The 21,693-nt window shown below is 38.2% G+C and overlaps 1 protein-coding gene across 1 annotated transcript in view; it reads right to left on the reverse strand.

The window, feature by feature from the left end:
* Positions 1-21,693, reverse strand: part of CTNNA3 (catenin alpha 3) — a 967,088-nt gene that overhangs the window by 768,269 nt on the left and 177,126 nt on the right. Inside the window, exon 7 of the mRNA XM_045025624.1 lies at positions 3,332-3,595. Coding sequence (XP_044881559.1) covers positions 3,332-3,595 — 264 coding nt within the window. The remainder of the gene's footprint in view (positions 1-3,331; positions 3,596-21,693) is intronic.

Below are 21,693 nucleotides of genomic sequence, written 5' to 3' on the forward strand. Positions count from 1 at the left end.
TGATAAAGAGATTGCACTAAAGTACTTGTATGAGTTGAATTGAAAAATACATGTTTTTGTTTTTTTACACTGCAAATATTTGTAATAAAAAATAAATATAAAGTGAGCACTGTACACTATGTATTCTGTGTTGTAATTGAAATTAATATACTTGAAAATTTAGTATATATCCAAACATATTTAAAATAAATGGTATTCTATTGTTGTTTAACAGCATGATTAATTAATTCATTTGTGTCGATTTTTTAATCGCTTGACAACCCTAGTAATTATTAACAATTACACATTATTAGTCTATGTCATAGGAATTCTATGGCGTTTGTTGTGGAATTCTTGATACACAGAATTTAGGAGGTAAAATGTTCTAATTCTACCTGTGTTTTGCTCAACTAAATCTCTATTTACTTTCAGACTGCCAGTTGCATGTAAGGGTGAAAGATATTGCAAAACTCTTGGATAGTACTTGTTGTGTAAACTCCTTGATACATTTCCACATGATAAAATTTAATGAGGTTTGCTTCCAACAGATTATTTACTACATCAATTTGTTTCACAGCACTGTATTTGCAAGAGCAAGACAGAGCAAAGGTTACTTTGGGTTCTTACCATACTCAACGTTCTGTAAATAAAGCACAACCTTTAAATTTGTAAAATCATTAAAAATGGCAAATTCTCAATATATTTTGCTTTATCTAGCTCATACAGCCTCAGCTCCCATTTGTGGTTGGTAAAAAAAATAATATACAAGTAAATGAAAAAATATATTTAACAGTAGTTTGAGCGTCTATATTCTTATATTTCTAACTAAAAATAAATTCAACAAAAAGGAGGATTTCTGATCTTGTAATAATTACCATTGTTCTCTATGTTTTAAAAAACAACAAATGTAGTAACAGTAAACAGTAAAACTGAAACATGATATGGATTTCACATAGTCAATATAGATTGTGTGATGTCATATACATATTTGCATAAATAGCCTATCTTCGCTAGAGAATTTTAGGGGGAAAAAAACATTACCATCAACGATATAACACTGGTTTTGCTGAATCAGTGTTAGCAACGTTAAGAGCCCAATTTAAGCAAACTGGTAATTTCCAATATTTTTAGCACTAAATCAGTTATGCCTGCTAAAGAACAGATTAATTTAACATGGTCCAGCCAAATAAGCCTTATCTACATTAGGACTTTCACCAGTATTAGCAGCTCAACTAAGATTACAGCTACACAATGAGCTAGGGGTATGATTCCATTGCTCATATATGCATACTCATGTTAGTTCAATGAGAACTCCCCCAAGTATGTGTATACGAGCAGGGGAATCACATCACTAGCTGATAGTATAGATGTAGCTTAATAGTAATAATGGTGGGAATATTTTTTAAAATTTCCCCAGTACAGAAAAGGCAAAAGGGAGAGCAATTACTTCCAAGACATACTGCATGGTTCAATGGCACCTAGTGACATTATTAGTCAGATCATTCTGCTGCCTCTACTGTTAAAGCCATTCTCTTATATTATGCAGCATCTCTCTAATGCAGCTCACCGGACCAGCAGAACTCAGACATACAGTGGTGCTGGGATACTTCAGTGTTAGGCAGGAAGGGTCTGTCACCCATTCAGAAGTCATCCCTATCTCCTGATAACAAAATAGCACAGAACAGTGTTCTTGTCATTCTGGCTGCAGAATTAGATCCAAACTGTGCAAGCTGGAGCACTCCTGTTAACATTATGGGAATTGAGGGCACCTTGCAGGATCAAGCTCATAATCATAGAATCATAGAATTCAAGATCAGAAGGGACCATTATGATCATCTAGTCTGACCTCCTGCAAGATGCAGGCCACATAAGCCGATCCACCCACTCCTTAAGCAAGCGACCCCTGCCCCATGCTTCGGAGGAAGGCGAAAAACCTCCAGGGCCACTGCCAATCTACCCTGGAGGAAAATTCCTTCCCGACCCCAAATATGGCGGTCAGCTGAACCCCGAGCATGCGGGCAAGACTCTCCAGCCATACCCTCTGGAAAAATGCTAACAATATCCTATCATTGACCCATTGTACTAATTACCAGTGTGGCACTTAATTGACCTATTGACTAAGCCCGTTATCCTATCATACCATCTCCTCCATAAACTTATCTAGCTTAATCTTAAAGTCATGGAGGTCCTTCGCCCCCACTGTTTCCTTTGGTAGGCTGTTCCAGAATTGCACTCCTCTGATGGTTAGAAACCTTCGTCTAATTTCAAGCCTAAATTTCCTGACTGACAATAATGCAGAGCTAGTGATTCTTTACTAGAGGGAAGTGTGTGCAGAGGGTAAATTCAAGCACCAGAAGGAATACTAACAACATTATTACTATTATACCTTGCTCTTATATAGCATTGTCATCAGTAGATCTCAAAGTGCTTTACAAAGGAGGTCAGTATCATCATGCCCAATTTAGGTATACTGAGGCACAAAGAGGAGAGGGACTTGTCCAACATCAATCAACAGACCAGTGGCAGAGCCGGAATTAGAACTCTGGTCTCCTAATGTCAAATAGATCAGGTCAGAGCCACACATGCAAAGGGGAAACCTCACTCAGATGATTAAGACTTGTTTGGGAGAAGAGAAAGATGCAACTTTCCTCAAATATATTCTTAACTGCTGAAAATAGAAACGCAATTTTTGTCTAAACATATGAATCACATGTCTGTTCATTAAACAGTCTGCAGCGTCGTTGTAGCTGTGTTGGTCCCAGGATGATCTCTGTGTGGCTCAAAAGCATGTCTCTTTCACCAACAGAAGTTGATCCAATACAAGATATTTAACCACTTTGTCACTGTTCATTAAATGACAATGACAGAAAAAGAGCATAATTCAAATCCTAAACTTCAATTATGTGAATCATATGTGACGGCATTAAGACAGAATCTTTTATTCCAATACACTGGTTGAAATCCAGCTCAGGCCAGTGATAACCAAAATTGTTTTCACCTGATAACTGGTTAGTGGCATTTATAAAATGGGCTTATTCCGGTTTCTGTCCTGTGTGTGTCCACCCCTTCCATCAGCAACTCAACAAGAACTAATTAGCACCCTTTCTGGCAGTGTTAGAGAATCCAGAAACTAAACAGGCTTGGAGACCTAACCACCACCTTATCTGCGGGAAGTGGTCCCACCAAGGTCAGGGTTGATGCACCTTATGGGAAAGTTTGCATTAATATTGTCCACACTGAATAAACAGAACTTCAGTTTCTAATGCTTCCAATGTCACTCTAGCAAGCACTACCTTCATTTAAAATAAATTAATTCATTCTCCAGTTGGTACATGTTTACGTATATACCTACCTCAAGCTCATCAAGTGCACTTCCTAGCATAGCTGAATGAGACGTAGGATGAACCTTTTGATTTCTAATTCCTTGAGAAGCATTAGAAATGACATTGAGAGCGCTCTGTATTTCATTGCAAATTGAGTCCTTGCTGGCTATAAGGGATGCAACATCTGAATGTTCCAAACAAGCTGAACAAATTGAATGTAGAAGAGACGAATTTTCCTTCAGAGAAGCACGTGCTGCTGCAATTTCATCTCGTTGATTGCTAGATTTCAAATCCTGCCAGGAAAAGAAGAGTTTTTAAAGCACATTAAAATTGACAAGTAATGTAGAACCAAATTATTCCATTCTGTACTATATTTGCTAAAGGAAATAGTGACTTAAATTTCAACAAAGATTGGTTTACTATAACTTTCTTTTGCTGCACTTTATTACTTATTTTTAAAATAAGATGAAATTTAGATGAAAGCAGAAATTAAACTGAGGGAAAGGAAGAGGAACAGGAAAAAAAATCAGGATTTTTAGAATAGTTGAAGCCCCTGCTTCCAGCCTCGGTTCCTTCAAACTGTGGGCAGAAGAGTGAAGTGAAAGACACAAGAATGAGTGGGGAAAATGAGAAGGAAGTTGCTGACAGCCTGAAAGTCAATTGAAGTCAATAAGGACCTGTCACAGGGAGGCTGGCCCCATAAACTGAAGGAGGGCCAGTGTCCCTGTGCCAGAACAAGTGCTCCCAGTTGGGCTAATTTAGGGGATGGGGCTGCACCTGGAGCTATAAGGGGTCAAAGAGTGACCGAATGAGAGACAAAGCCAGAGAACACAAAAAAAGCAGGACCCTCAGATTCCCCCGGGAGGGGAGGCAGCAAAAGTCTGAGATGTAAAAGGAGAACTAAGGAACTGTGTAAGTTTGGACAATAAAACTGCCTAAAAAAGACTGTGGGGGCAGCAGAGAGTCCTTGGCAAGCTGAGGAGAAGCCCTGCCTCGTGACACAGCCCTTCCATTGCCATTGCATCTAAATGCATTATATTAAAAAAAAATGCAGTAGCCACTTCTTTCCCCATCAGCTGATGGCTGGAAAATGGCACTTTCAGTATTGAATAAAAAGGGCCCTTTATTTCCAGCCTATATTTTTGTGGAGGCCTGGGGGACCACCAAACCAGATCTTGCTTCCTCAGGATAATTTGGAAGACTCAGGGGCAAAGCAACACAGAGGGAGCCTTAAACAGAAGCAGATCACTACTTCCCTCATTGATCATTTGCTTAGGATAAATTGAACTATTGTGTAATGTCTTTTTAATCATCAGTAAGCCATTGTATAAATGAAATCCCACATTACAGAGCTGGGTTATTTCATATAACATAATCCCACCCTAGCATTCATCTGCACCTTGTTGTGTCTTAGCAAGGTGTCTGGTAACTATGCAGCCAAGAATATTATTTTATTTATATATATAAATAAATAAATAAAACAAGCATTATGAAAAGGATTGGAAAGCAAAGGCTCTGACTCTGTCGGTATCCAATAAAGTTACTAAGGACTTGTCTACACTTACTGGGGAATCGACGAGTGGCAATCGATGCATCGGCGGTTGATTTAGCGGGTCTAGAGAAGTCCCGCTAAATCAACTGCAGATCGCTCTCCCATTGACTCCTGTACTCCACTGGATCAAAAAGAGTAAGGGGAGTCGATGAGAGAGCATCTCCCATCAACATGACATAGTATGGACCCCATAGTAAGTAGGTCTAAGCAACATCAATTTGAGTTACGCTATTCATGTAACTCAAATTGCATAGCTTAGATCAAATTTCCCCTGTAGTGTAGACAAGGCCTAAGTTCAAATAGTTCATGATTTTACCTTTCCCTATAACCATATGACCAAAAGTGTATGTCATTACAGAATTCTCCTGATTTATGCTATGTGCAGAGGGTCAGAGAGCCTGGAGTCAACGTTAAGTCAATCCAACACTCCAGTTAGCTGGATTTTTACTACCCCTAAGTATTTCTCACTTTGGACTAATTGAATCATGCCCTTGTATCGAGCCAAATCCTTAAGGCCTTCTCATGGCAAAATTCAATATTTGTGCCTCAGTAAGGACTCCAGGATTTAAATAGGTATGACTAGTGAAATCAACAACCATAAAAAGGCAATCATGCTTAACAATAAGCTCAACACTTGGCATGTTATATAAATACATATAGCCCATGTCAAACCCAGTGAGCAGGCAATTTATATTTGACTCAGGGGCAGTACACCAGCTCTCTGAGGAAGCTTCACCTTCTGGAACTAAACATGCAAGAACATGAAGCTCTAGGGATAGCACAGATATTTTTAGGGTTTTATAGTGAGCTGTGTTATCACAGCCACCTATATGCAAGTTTATTCAGAAATGCTCCAAGTTTCTAGATATTCATCCATTCCACAATTAAATTCTTTGATCTTCAGTTATAGCCTCTATCAACCTGTTTCATATCCCAATTATTCTCTGAACTAAAAATCTCTTCTCAACATCCACTCTCCACATATGGGATCCATGCAGGGACCTGGGCATTGCAACACTCAGTGTTGTGGCACCTAGAAAATCTCAGGACTAACACTGATCCACAAAGCCTGAGTTAGGTGCGTAGGCTCCTGATACAATGAAAGAGGAGAGATAGGTACATAAGAATGCAGTCTACGCAGTCAGCACACTAGGACTGGAAGCCTAAGCTAGCCAATAGGAGATGCTCACCAGAATGGCATGTTGTAAACGCTATTCCTCTCTCAGATATAGATACCTAAATCTGGGCTACATGAAAGCACCTTGCTCTGCTAGTGATCCACAAACTGGGGGAAATCAGTGTGCAGCTGCCTAAGTTGCATGCAAGACCTGAAACAAACCAACTGGGGGACCTTCCTTAAACCTTTAGCCTATTGGATAAGGTACTCACCCAGAATGTGGGAGACCCCAATTCAAGTCCCCCCGAAGGATCTGAAGAGGGATCTGCTACCTCTCAGATGAGTACCCTAAACACTAGACTATTGAGTCATTCTAACTCTTTCTCTGGCCCAATTAATTTTTAAGTATCCCATTGTTTAATTAAAGTGGAAAAACTTCAATAGAAGAGATTGAGGGAGTCCCATGTCAGACTATTCCATAGCCTAGTGGCCACGGCAGTCACCTGAGAGGGGCAGATCCCCATTCAAATCCCTTCTCCCCTGGAAGAGAGGGGGACCTGAAATGGGGGTCTCCCACATCCTGACTGAGCATAAAGGTTATAAGAGAGGTCCTCCTCCCTCTGATGATTTTGTGTGAACTTGCCTGAGTGGTTCAATTCAGTAGGCATGCTCAGGGGCCACCTACTGGAATCAACCCCATACACACACACACAACTTAGGCCGCCAAATGTGAATTTCTCTGAGGCTTAGGCATCCAGACACCTATCATGAGGAATGCTCAGGAAGGAGATATGTCCCTGGGCACTCACATGCCCAGAAGCTGAGGGAGTTTAGGCACCTACAGGTTAGGACGCAGACGAGCGAGAGTTTTATGGATCATGGTGATACCTAAACACAGGACTTAGGTGCCCCCAAAATGGGACATAAGCTCCAAAGTACTTTTGTGGATTCATACCCTCAGTCTCCTTATGTTTAGTCCTTGCCCATAAATTTTACTAAGGTAAACAAAGTTCATTCACAGATTGCTGTGTGGTTGCCACATAAATATATGTGTATGTTACTTCTGAATGTTCTCCTCTTTTCGAACTTAGCTATATACAGCTTCTTCAGCCTTTTCCACACGTCACCCCCAAAATAAAGTTAGAGTCTAAGATTTTAATTTCCTTTATGAAGCAAATTCAAATCCTCCATAACATTGCAAATGAAGTATTTTCTAATTCAGTCATTGTCTCTGAGTTAAATGCAGTTGCCTTAGTTATATATCTTAGAACATCATTTGCTTTTTTTACATAATGCATACACTGTGACTCCATCATCACTGACTTTTTCCTTTATGTCCCTTTCTTAATTTTTTCCTGCAGCTGTACTCTATTAAATATATATTCTCTTTCATTAGGTCTATATGCATGCTTGAGACACAGAATACCCTTTGTCACTTGCCCACTTCCCTAATTATTATAATATGCTGTTTCCTCAGGAAGTATTGACTTGCTTCCTATCTTAATATTATCAATGAATTTTTATCACTCTAAAACTTTAATAGTTTTTAAGACCATTTATGTAATATTAAATAAAATTGGTCTCTGCAATGAATTTTGGAGGATACAACACAGAACCTCCCTCTAGTCACTTGGTAACACTGGATATAATCCTCTGCGCTCTTGCTTCCATCTAGCTTGTTATACAGGACTCAGATTTTAGTATTAATGGCTAAATATTTTACCTTTCATTATTATTTTTGTTACAGTAGCACCTAGGGATTCCAACTGAGACCAGTACACTATACAAAAACAATATGAGAGACAGTTCTTACTCCAAGGTAGATTTTTAAAGGTATTTAGGCATCTAAAGATGGAGATTGGCTCTTCTGAAAGTCCCATTAGGTGCCTATCTCCATCCTTAGATGCCAAAATACTTTAAAAAATCTGGCCCTTACAGTGTAAGCAGATAAGACAGACAAAGTTGGGAAGGGAAACAGGTGCACAGAGACAGAACCGACTTGTCCAAGCAGATCAGAGACATAACTGGGGGACTAGAACTCAGGTCTTGTCTCTCCCAGTCAAATATATTATCCACTGGATCAAGCTGACCCCAACCTCTAAAATGTGAGGGTAGTCTCCAGATGTAGAACGCTCAACGTGATTATTAGAGAGGGGAAAAGTGAATAGAGAGATAAATCCAGAATTTGCTATTTAAAAATTAATTTTGCTTTACACTGGTATTTTTTTAACCCACAGATTAAAATTATATTAATAGTTAGTTTTCTCTGGTTGACTAATATATGCTGGCTAGCGCGCACACGTGCACGTGCACACACACACACACACACACACACAACAATATTAAGTACAAATATGATAACAATGATATAGCCTAAATTGACCTATACCATAATCCTGTTCACTTATGTTAAGTAACCCATGACACCTTACATTTATGGAAGTAAACATTTGGCATAAGCAGACAGGAAACTTGTCAAAATCAAGATACTTTCATTTCATGTCTTAGTACAACATAGGGAAGTACCTTCATGGAACGCTAATATGAACAGAACAACAAGTTAGGGAACTGGACCAAACTGATGGGTTGGATTTTAGTGACATGTAAAGAGATGTGTAACTTGTAAAATCATCATATAAAGAAAGTAGTAATATTTGCAAATTAATTTGGATACTGTTTTAAAAGTCAACATTTTGACTAGCTTATTCCAAAGTCACCTGCAACTATCTTTAAAGAATCACCAAATACTCACATTTCTCTGAACTAGGCAAGACCAGATTACAACATGACCTATAGCGTCTGGAAGATTGAGCCTCTCAATTAAAATAAAAAAACATTACAAAACCTGCCTGATCCTTGTCAGCATCCCACTCCTAAACTTTTTCAGGTTTCAGGGGACTTTTGCTCTACTTTTGGAAAACAATGTTTTTCCCGATGATTTTGCATACTTAAGACTTAACCTACCTCTCCTCTCTCCCAGGCTCTTCATTGACTTCTAGAATAAGGTGCAGATATTATACACAAGTACCAACCACACATTTAAACCCATCCAATATACAGAAGCCACATCCACACAAACAGTTTTAAAAGTGTGAGAAACAATGTTCAAACAAAGATATGGCTATAACATTGTTTGCTTTCACAGATGGACTATGACTGTGATACTAAAAACAAATCCACTTAAGTAAATCCTTACTCCTATGAAGAATCCCAATGAAGTCAAACAAAATTGTAGCAGATCTGTTTGCACTAACAGGACCAATAACCCAACTATATTCAGAAACTAGAGGTAGGACCAAATCTTCAAAGGCAGTTAGGCACCTAAAGAGGCAGATAGGTACTTAAGAAGGACTTTCAGACACAGGTTAGACACCTAAATCCCATTGATTTCACCTGCTGATACAATTTTAATAATCCCAATAAGCACTTATCTGCCTCTTTAGGTACCTAAAACATCTTTAAAAAAATCCATCCCTATCCCTATTTTCTGAATACTGTTTCTGTCTGTAGTACTGTTTATATGTTGCTGTTTTTTTAAAAGCCTTCCTATCCATACTGGTCAGTGAAACAGTGTTAAACTCATGCTAAGCAGAATTGCATTAGGAAACTCTACTTAGTAGTTTTTGGGTGAGCCCTGCTTGGCAACACACCATTCTTGCTCCTAGTGTGGACAGGGCAACAGGGGGTTGGGTAGAGGAAGTGAGAGAGATTCCTTGGTTTAAAAACAGTTAAAAAATACCATTTGAAGCCTTTACAAAATGAAGAGCAAAAATATTTAGGCGATCAAACAGGATTTTCTCACAGTTATTGATCAGTTATTCTCCCATTATTTTCCTCTCTTTTTTGACAGGAGAAGAGAGCTTCTGGACTTCATTGCCACTGTATGAAAATAGAAGGGCATTTCCTGTGTCGTGAAGCCAACGCTTTTATCATAGAGACTAGCTATCTTCTCCAATGGTGCCGTATGGCAGGAAGCTAGAATTTTAAAATGTAAAACAACAAGGAGGAGCGCTCCTGCTTTCCCCACATCTGACCAAGTGGGAGTGAAATAGTAAGCTCACAGAAGTCTCGCTGTAACTTTTCAGATTTTAAAGCAGTTTAAAAACATAGTTGACAGTTAGTAATCAGGCATCTTAAAGACTACTTTGGCAAACCTCCAAGTGTTTCTTTTCATTTAATTTATCTCCCACTAAGATAGAAAAATGCAGAATATTAAATATTCTGGAAGTTTAATTAAGTCAATTATCAGATTAGGATATAAAAGGAAATTAGGATGCCACATCTCGATTTTTATCCATAGCAAATGCATCAAAGCAGCGTAACATCACTGGTGCTCAAACTGAGCCAGCTTGCAGCAAAATTCTCACCCTCTCAAGGCTTGTCTTCACTAGGGGAAGGGGGGAAAGTATTTTAAATGTGTTTAGTCAGCTAATTTATGTTAATTAAAATGTGTTAAAAGGCAAGTGTAGTTTTAGCACTCATTAGCCAGGGTGAAATGAGGGTTCGTGTTAACCAGCTTATACGTGTTAGAACTACAACTTGCATTTTGTACACTAGAATTTGAACAAACACTAGTTAATATGTTACCTAACATATTTTAAAAACACAATCTTTTTTCCTACTGTAGACACACTGTCACATACCGACACAGTTAGAGAGGGAGCAGGTGTATCCCAGGGAATTACAAATCCCCTGCTTCCCCCAGCAGAAGAAAGGTCCTTAAGATCAAAAACCCACTGTGACCTTGAGCAGCTGCAGAAGAAATTGTCACTGATTGAAGATCAGGAGCAAAGGAAAGAGCTCTGAAGCAACATGGGATGGAGGAAGGGAGGGAGGTAGACTGAGATACACAGGAAAACTAGATGAATTCAACAAAAGGAAGAAAAGCAGAATAAAGCGGGAGGCAGTGAGATCTAGTAGAGAGAGCACTGGACTTGGACTCAAAAGACATGGGCTCTAGTCTCAGTTCTGCTATTACTTGTTGGTGACCTTGGGCAAGTCACTTCACCTCTCTGTAACTTATTTTCCCATCTGTAAAATGTGGATGAAAGTGCTTTCAAATCTAGTGATAAAACGTGCTATATAAAAGCTAGATATTCATATGAATACAATTTTCTCTTAAGATGGTGTGAGGGAAAAATGGCAAGAACAAGAGGAAGGAATAATAAAAATAATGATACTCAGATACAAGTGCTAGGAGCCTTAGAAAGATAGATTAAACAAGGCTCCAACTCCTTTTATATTCTGATTGGAACTAACTGACTAACTGCTTTTAAGACTCATCAATAATTCATTATTAATGTGCACCCACATGCAGCTCCTGATACCAGGATGATCTACATCCTTATCCAGGGTCCTAGAGCCTTCAATCCTTTTATACCCTTCCCTAACTAATGCACTGCCCAGGGCTTCCTTTTTAACATCTTGGCACAATCCATGCAGAATGTAATGCCCAAATTTCCCCATTGCTGCAGTAAGACATTTCTAAGTTTTCTACAAGGCAGGGCATTTTATGACATTATATTGTTAACCCTATCTACTTTTGTCAACATTTCAATGTTTAATTCTTAACTCGGTTTGGATTTCTGGGACACTGAAGGACTGTAGTAACCAGTTGCTCAGAATCTGCAGTCAGCTTTGCATTTGGACCTTTTAGTGTTAAGTTAACATACTAGAGAGACTAGGAGGTAATATATTTTATTGCACCAACTTCTATTGATGAGAGAGAGAAGCTGTCAAGATTACACAAAGCTCTTCTTCGGGTCTGGGAAATGTACTAAGAGCGTCACAGCTAAATACAAGGTGGAACGGATTATTTAGCAAAAGTAGTAACATATATTTCAAAGGGACCATTCAAGGTAAGTGACCCATGAATGCCTCTCCATTCATAAGAGGGGGAAAAAGCTGGAACAGTAGGGTTTAGTGGGTTATAGATTGTTGTAATAAGCCATAAATCCAGTGTCTCTATTCGGTCCATGTCTCTCTCCAACAGACGTTGGGACAATAAAATATGTTACTCACCCACCTTGTCTCTCTAATATCCTGGGACCAACAGCTACAACACTGCATACAAGTTGACCTGTGTAATTTAAGCACCACGTTATCTTTTAAGCCAAATATAGCATTTGTTTTGAGAGAATCCAGTCTTCATTGTCAGGAATCACTGGTCTATTAATCATTAATATGTCAGAACTGTCAAGTTAATGTCCACCACTGAAAGTAAAGAGGTCTGAACTTGACATAATCGTGTGGTGATCGAGACTGTTTAGAATCCAGTGTAAGACTAAATATGAACAACCAGTCATGGCAACAGATTGACAGAAATGGGAACACTTGTGTGTACACCTCACAGAGTTATGGAAAGCAAAGCTGCAGCAGTCACAGTAGAACTTGGAAGTATACGATTGGTCCTTGAAAAAGTGAATGAGAAATGGCAACACTTACAGAAACACCAGCAAGATAGGTGCCAGAAGAGGAAGTGTTTAACACCAAGAAGTTTTTTAATGCTTTTACAACAATTTATTATTTCTCTATGATCTAATCATCCTTCTGAGATCCATGCAGAAGATCCTTTACAGGCCTCTGTGGCACTGTCCCCCCCCCCCCATAGCATCTTGTAGAAGGTATTCCTAGGCACACCAAACACCAAACAACAATGGAAAATACTCTCTTCCCTATTGAACTGAAGATCTGAGAGTGGGAGGGGCTGACTGAGAAGGGGTTTACCGGGTACAGGGTCTTGGTGCACACTGTTCCCTCCTTTTCCCTTTAGCTCCTTGAGACTTCCCTGTAGCCCCACTTGACCAAAAGAGCCCCTCTTTAAAGAGCAGAGTCAGTCACAGAAGAATAGCAGAGGCCCATGAGACAGTATAGATCAGACCTGAGGACTCCATGAAAATGGAGTTAATATAGCACTTCGTAGCCTCTTTGGTGGAAGCAGAAGGTTTGGCCTCCATACCAGAAGGAGGGAAAACTTCACTCCGACACCTCCTGAGGGAAGAATTTGGAAGATACTCCAATGATGGCAGTTTAAATAACTTTAACTGTTTCACTGGTATCACTTCAGCAGAAGCAACCAGCTAATGTGTTAATCCAGTATGGATGGAGTCACTTAAACAGATGTTCAACAGCACATTTTAAGATACAAAAACTTAAGAACTCTATCACATAATTCATTTTTTAAAAGAGGGGAAGAAAGATGACAAAGTGGATAATCTCTGTGAGGAGATGGGGAATAGAAAGAACAGGTGGGGGAACTGGAAAAATCTCAAGAGTTAAGATATAGAAAGATTGTGCTGAATGGATGTTTGTTGGATATGAAGGATCTCAAAGAGATAAAGAGATTTTTTTTTCACAGATCAGAAGCCAAACTTCCTCTGAAACCTCTAGAACTTCTGTGAATTTTATTGATCTAAATCCAGAGACAGTAGCCATTACATTTGTCTCCTCTAGGCACAGACCTGGCACCACAGACACAGGAAACCTGGTTCAAATCCAGTTAATTTCATCCATGAAATGAATTTAAAAAACACAAGAAGAAATGTCTGCCTTTGTTTCTGAGCTGGATTTACCAAATCGTCAAATACATGCAACAGTTCCACTGGACAGGAGCGTGTGGACTTTGCAGAGGAGGGGGGGAAATCTCTATTTTTGGTGCATCTACAGCAACTTCAAAGACCCAGTCTCTTCAGTGGCCAAACACTATCAATAAATTTCCTGAGGACTTTAACCTCATGGATAGATTTGTTTATATTTCTAAATTATTGCATTAACCTTCTGTTGTGATTCTATTTTTGATAGAGATGGACCAAAATAAAAATAACATCCAGGCTCCTCTTAACTTTGGGCTTGTGTGTACCTGTATTTGGATCCAAACATTGCAAGTGACCTCCAAAATTATACTGAACCAAAACCAGACCACAGATCCAAACAATTCCAAATTTTAAAGTGTTCTAAATCAGGATCCTGAGCCAAAAGATTTTATCTCTAATTTACTATTAAAGATTCACCATATCTTTTCTCACTGAGTCCAAGCAATCACTTCATTTTCAAAACTGACTTATCTTAATCATAAAAATATTTTCAATTATTTTGGCTCCTGGAAAGTTCCCATACTTCTCCAGGAATGTGGTATAATAGAAAAATATAAATTTGAGACAAATGAAAATGATTAAAAAGTGATTGGAACTCTAAAATTCAAACAGCCTGTTTGCTAGCTTATACAAAAATATATGTGTATGCACAATTTCAGAAAGATCAGATTATTGGTAGCCTTCTGTTGTCAGTTTCTTTTTGTTACATTTTGATGACAAATGTCCTATAAATTGCATATCTAAAGTATTATCATGATTTTCCTAATTCAGTGTTATCATGAATAAGGGTCTGGATCTAATAAAGACTTACACCTATACTTGTCTTTAGAAAATATGAGTGAAATCTTGCCCCGTTGAAATCAATGGTGATGCTTCTATTGACTGTAATATGGCCAGGATTCTACCCTATGAGTAGTACCATTGTAGTCAATGGCCTACTCCTAATAGATAAGTCTTTGCCTGTACAGGACCTTATTTTCAGTGCTTGATATTGTCAGAGCAATAGCCCATATCCCCCAACAAGATCTGTCCTGTAGAAATAGCTGTACCGGTATTATTTTTTCTAACGTTTTACTGAGTCACTACCACAACTCTTAAAAAGCATTTTCATAGTCCAGTTAGAATGATTCATAATTCAATTGCTGAAAGTGATGAGTGAGGAGAGTTTTCTATATTGGGTAAAATAATAGTTGCCACTGGCAGCCTCACAAAGTAGTGATCTAACACCCTGGATCTTGAAAAATACAAAGACAAAGTCTGAGGCTTCTGAAATCTGCTGCTATTTCCAAATAAATATAAAGCAGAAGAACAATGCGGCTAGAACAGGAACAATGACAGTTTAGAACACATAAATACAGGCATGTAAAGAATAGTTTTTCTGTTCTATATCAAGGCAATCTGGAGATTAACTGTATATTAGAGCTGGTGACATCTTTCGACCAAGAACTTATTTTGGTAAGAAATGCACATTCAGATGGACCAAAACATTTCTCAAATTTATGTCAATTTCACCAATTTTTTCTGTTAAAAAAAAAGGTTTAAAAAAATCCCCCCCAAAATGAAATGTTTTGTTTTAACTTTTCTTAGTTCAAAACAACTTTGTTTCAATTTTTCCTTCCACTATATTTAATATTTAAATATTTACTCATTTTGTTCATCCCCAAATTAATTTCTGACTTTTTGATTCACCAAAAGTCTTCAAAAATTTCATCTTTGAATCAACCCAAAACACTTCATATTTTTCAGATTTCTAATGAACCAAAAAAATCAGTTCTTTGCACAGCTGGTATGGTATGGCATGGTACCTATGCAAGAGAATGAGCCAACCGAGCAAAACATTAAAACAAACGAATGGGGGGGGGAGGAAAGGAGAAGTGGATGGAAAAAGGGAAAGGTAAAGGCCGCGCAAGACAACAAAGTATCTCTAAGAACAAATTTAACAATAATAGCTCTCTATATTTGTCTATCATAGAAAGCTGTCACATTTAAAGTCTATTTTGCTTCAGTCTTCACTAAAAAGGTTAATGGAGAACAGATACTCAACTCAATTAATATTAACAAAAAGGGGGAAGGAATGAAAGCCAAATTAGGGAAAGAACAGGCAAAGGAATATTTAGATAAACTAGATGTATTCAAGTTGGGTGAAGTCCCACATGACTGGAGATGGCAAACAGAGTACCTATCTTTAAAGAGGTGAACAAAGAGGAGCCAGGGAATTATAGACCAGTCAGCCTAACTTCAATACCTGGAAAGATACTGAAACAAATTATTAAACAATTTATAAGCACCTGGAGGGTAACAGGGTTATAAGGAATACAAAAACAAATCATCGCAAACCAACTTAATTTCCTTCTTTGACAGAGTTACTGGCCTTGTGGATGGGGATAGGGAGAGCAGTAGATGTGATATCTGTTGAGTTTAGTGAGGCTTTTCACACTGTCCCACATGACATTCTCATGAGCAAACTAGGGAAACGTGGTCCAGAGGGAATTACTATAAGGTGGGTGCACAACTGATTGAAAGACCATACTCAACTGATAGCTGTCAAACTGGGAGGGCATATTTATTGGGGTCCTGCAGGGGTAAGTCCTGCGTCTGACACTATTCATATTTTCATTAATGACTTCATAATGGAGTGGAGAGTATGCTTACTAAAGTTTCAGATGACACCAAGAGGGGAGGAATTGCTAGCACTTTGGATAACAGCATTAGAATTCCAAATGACCTTGACAAACTAGAGAATTGGTATCAATTCGACAAGATGAAATGCAATAAAGACAAGTGAAGAGTACTTCACTTATGAAGGAAAAAAAGTCAAATTCAAAACTACAAAATGGGGAATAACTGTATGGTAGTACTGCTGGAAAGGATCTGAGGTTATAGCGGATCACAAACTGAATGAGTCAACAAAGTGATGCAGCTGCAAAAGAGGCCAATATCATTATGGGCTGTAGTAACAGGAGCATTGTATGTAGAGATCGGAAGTAATGTGTCCAGTTCTGGGCATCACACTTTAGGAAAGATGTGGACATATTGGAGTGAGTCCAGAGGAGAGCAACAAAAATGATACAAGCTTTAGAAAACCCGACCTAAGAGGAAAACTACAAAAACTGGGCATGTTTAGTCTGGAGAAAAGAAAACCGAGGGAGGACCCGATAATAATTTTCATATAAATTACAGGCTATTATAAACAGGACTGTGATCAATTGTTCTTCATGTCCACTGAAGGTAAAACAAGTAGTAATGGGCTTAATCTGCAGCAGGAGAGATTTAAAGTTAGATATTAGGAAAAGCTTTCTAACTATAAGGGTAATTATGATCTGGAATAGGGTTCCAAGGGAGGTTGTGGAATCCCCATCACTGGAAGTTTTTAAACACAGGTTGGACAAACACCTGTCAGGGCTGCTCTAGGTTTACCTGGTCCTGCCACAGCACAGAGGACTGGATTTGATGACTTTGAGGTCCCTTCCAGCCCTATATTTCTATGATAAAGATCTCAAAGCTTCATAGAACTTCTGAAATTATACAAATGGAGAAACTGGGGTACAGATAGTTTAAGTAACATACCTAAGTTTATACTCCAACTCTGTGGCAGGGCCAAGAAAGGAGACAGGAAGATATGATAAAGTAGGACCAACTTCTGTTGATTCAAATGGGAATTTGAGGTCTGAAAGTAATGTGGAATTGGGAAAATTCTGTATATCAAAGTCTTATAAAAACACAAAACTATAATGTTTTGAATTTGATTTTATACAGTGCCTTTCATTTTTAGGTATGTCATAGATATGGAAAGTATAAAATACTATCAGTAAATATGACGTAAGTGGGCACTTAGATAACAGTGATTATAGCTGTTTGGGAATTTTTCAACAAAACTTATCAGAAAACGCTGATTCGTCAAAACCAAAATAGTTTCTGAGAAAGCACTGGTTTCAACAAATTTCTGTTTTGGAAAAAATTGAAAAAAGGTTTTAAATTGTCAAAATGTCCAGTTTACACATTGTCTAAACAAAAACATGCAGTTTTTCAGGTCAAAATGACCTTGTTTAGAAATTTTAATTAATTTACAAATTAAAAGCCTAATTTTTTTTTTAAAAAGTCATCAAAACAAAAACATTTCAACTCACCTCATCTGAATTCCCCCCACTCCCCCGATTTTCAGTTCACAAAAATTTGAGATTCACCTTTTAGTCCCAGTTCAAGATAGGAAAATTTTTAGAGATCTCAAAAATTCTCACTTAATGGGAAAACTGTTTCATACCCAGATCTACTGGTTATAGGCCATTAGAAACACCTGAAATACATAGTCATGAATACTGGTACACAGTGATATGAGAGATCCTCAATGGTTTCCATTAATTTCCAAGTTGTCAGATGCCATGCTGATAGGCCTTTTGTTTTAGCACAACTGCATCTTATCCTTCTTTCCATTGAATACACTTTGTGTTATATCCCATCTACACAAGAGTTTGGCACCTTCTTTCTGTAACAAATCAGGTCAGACTCACACAGCTATCAGTTTCTCCTGGTCCTGGACACAGATCCATTCAAGTTTCCTAAATAACTTGGCTTCAACAATGTAAAATCATCATGGATAGATACATATCTATCAGGCGGCCATTTCAAGAACTATTCTGTTAGCAATTACACATTTGAGACAGAGACGTCCCTTGGGTAGGGCGAATTGGGGTGACCGCCCTGGGCCCCGTGCTTTGTGCGGGCCCTGGTCTTCAATAAAAATCAGGACTGTCCCAATATTTAGCTCTTTGTCCCATGTCCCAACCGATGTACAATCGGGACGCCATTTGTCCCGATATTCAGGTGAGGAGGCAGGCGGGCGAGCAGGGTGAAGAGGCGAACAGGAAGGTGAGGGGCAGGTGGGCATTCGGGAGGTGGGTGGAGGCAGGCAGCTGGGTGGATGGCAAGGAGGAGAGTGGCGGGCAGGGGGAAGGAGGAGGTGAGCAGCAGCCAGGTGGGCAGGTGCACCGGGCAGATGGCAAGGAGACTAGCAGGAAGGCTGATTTGTCCCAGGTCCCGCACCCCCCAAGGGATGACCCTGATTTGAGAAATAGCTGTGCCCCCTTGCCTCTGGTTTTCTTGTCAAGTTGTAATTACTATTATACTGACAATGTATGTAACTTGACATACGCTTTTTTTTATACTTCCCAAATATTTCATATAAGCATAGGTCCTGTTTTTATATTAATAAACTTCAGTATAGTTAAATAAACTGAATCAGAGCTGCACTCTCTCTTTCAAGGACAGACACATGATCCTAAAAAAATTGCAGAGATATTAAATTTATGAAACGTGAACATATGTACACAGATGACATACATTAAAGGTGGCACACAAGCAAACTAAACTGAAATTGTAATTCATCAAAACAAGCTTACTAGCATTCCCAATTTGTTAATGTTGACAGGAAATTTTTGTTTTGGCTGTTCAGCCCATATTGCAAAATGAGCTGGTTTCAAATATTCACCAAGGAGAAACACTAAGAATGGCTTCCTTTTTAATATATCAGTTTAATCTTTTTTAAAATGTTTTCTGCATACCTTGCAAACATTTTCAGGACAGCAACTCAGAGGGAAAAAAAAGGTCTTAAGCCCTTGAGCTCTGTACTGAATGTTAATGCATTTGTATATGATAGATTTAATACAGAACTGAGAATAAATGACTTTCAGCAGCTGCACTCTGGACCTATAAATCGTTCTGAGTACTACAAAATCCATACAGGGGAAGAACAGCTGTATAATTTACAGCATTAGTATTTGTCAAGAAAAACTGCAAATAAAGGACTTGATTTCTTGGTTTTCAGACTACGCATTCCTACAAAAATTAGAAATTATCCTTACAAAGAAACTATTAGATAAGAGCATTTATTCATTTTGAGCTTGCCACTTAAAATGCATCAGCCTCTTTAATTTGTGTCATTTTAAGTGAAATCCAAAAAGCATAAATAGCAAGACTGTTTTAATAAACAAATGAAATTTTTTAAAGTTAATTAATTCTGATTTATTATGCATTACCATGGATATGCTCTAATAACATCTCAAAAACAAAGCACTCTGATGAGATGACTTGCATAACACACAAATGCATACAGAAAGCAGATATTTAAGGCAACAGGAAGGCAGAGGTTTGGAACTTTGGATTTCTCTCAAAACTCTTCCCCACCCATAAGTACAAGAGATTGGCACAAGGCACACATTTTTTACCCAGATCTGATATTGCTTAAAGTTTGACAGGATTCTGGCTCTAAAGAATACATAGGTAATATGAGCAGCATAAAAGTTTGAGCCAATAGACTGCAAAAATCTATAATATTGCACAATAATTAAGAATGGGCTACATCTGTGCACCAATACACAAAAGAAGTGAAGGAATTTCATTAATTTTACATGAGTGAGAGCTTCTAATAAATGAAGGCTAGGGTTCTAAAGCTAGATGTCCATTCAATTGTTCTGTGTGACTTTCTTGTATAAACTTCAGTCAATGGAACTTAGTAGAGGTGAACAAAATTTGGAATTTCCATCCCATAGGAAATGCTAACATTTCAATATTTGTTTTTTGGCCTGAAATTGGACAAAAAGTTGAAATTTTCCAATTTTGTTGCAGAACTGAAATTCTAAAACTATTTCTATTCAGAAAAATCAGAAACATTAGTTTCAACATTTTTTATCAAAATGAAACATTTTGACATACCAGAATGTTTCATTTTGTTTTGTTAAACATTAAACTGCATTTGCAGCTGGGTCCACATTGCATTGTGGGAGATGTAGTCCTCCAGGGAACCTGGCTCATCGGAGACAATGGGGGCCCAAATTATTACTCTCACAGGTCAATGCACTAGGGGAATGCCGTTTAGTGTTTTTCAGTTTAACAGATAAGAAACACAACTTTTCAGATAATTTCAATTAAATGAAAAATTCCACTTCAGGTCAAACCAACTTAAAACAAAATATTTCATTTCAATTTTTCTGATTGAAAATCAAAAATGTTGGGGGGAAATTGAGATTTCCCACAGAACATGTAATTTTTGCAGAAACCACACATTATGTCAGAAAATAATTCCAATGGAAAATTCCCAACCACCTCTAGAATTTAACTTTATTCCATTTATGTGAGTTGTCCATATCATTCTGTAACACCAAAAAGTGAGACTGTCATAATCACTGCCTCATATTGCAGTAGCTGCTATGATTCATTGGATTTAATATAATCCTAAATCTTACTCCAGGGGATACTGCAGGCAACCTCTCAAGGATAGCTGTGCTCAGTAAAAATGCTATCCATTACACAAATGTGATTCTTTATTAACTCAGTCATGGAAGCCAGTCTAATAGTTTGTAAAGCCACCAGGACACAACTGAATCCATGAAGGTTTTACCCTTACTCCTCCCAGTCTCAGTCCATTAAGATATTATTAGCTTTGGGCTAATCACAGTCTTAGCAAGAATCAAACACCTCTGGATTATCTTCTTGGTACCTACAATTTGCTCACTACCTCAGGAAACATCCAGAATGCTACCTGAGTTCTAGCGGCTTTTTTTGCTCAAGCCTCCTCTGTAAAACAGAAAATTGACACAATCTTAACTATGGCCTTGCCACTGTGTGACCACAATATTGTATAACAACAGGTTGTTAGGTTGCCTAACATTTTCCACTATTATTGTTTTCAGTTGCTTATAAAACTTTGACAACCTAACTGCTCAGGCTGAAAATTTGCCCTCCTAGATAGCTGCTTCAGGCTAATTTATTTATTTTTAAAATTTCAGCAAAAATTAGTTCAGCCATTTCCAAGAACAAGACAGGGGAGAAATATGTTAAGTATTTCTTACAGCTATTTCATTGTGAAGTTCTAGCACCTCCATACTTTTGACAGGGGCTTAACATTTAGCAGAGGACCCAGGGTGTCAGGACTGTGCCTTTTGCCATCATTGTGAAAATTCACCCTAATTTACCCAAGTTATCAAGCCGCTGCAATTTATATATGCCCAGTAAAGACCTGTTAGAGGCTAGTAGTAGTATTGTCTGAAAATTCCATCAGCACTGCACCCAATAGCTCCTATAGGTTGACCAGATGGAATGTGCCCCATCCTGGGGCTGCAGGAACTTAAAAGGACT

Source organism: Mauremys mutica, chromosome 7, assembly GCF_020497125.1.
Source record: "Mauremys mutica isolate MM-2020 ecotype Southern chromosome 7, ASM2049712v1, whole genome shotgun sequence".
In the NCBI taxonomy this organism is placed as follows: Eukaryota; Metazoa; Chordata; order Testudines; family Geoemydidae; genus Mauremys; species Mauremys mutica.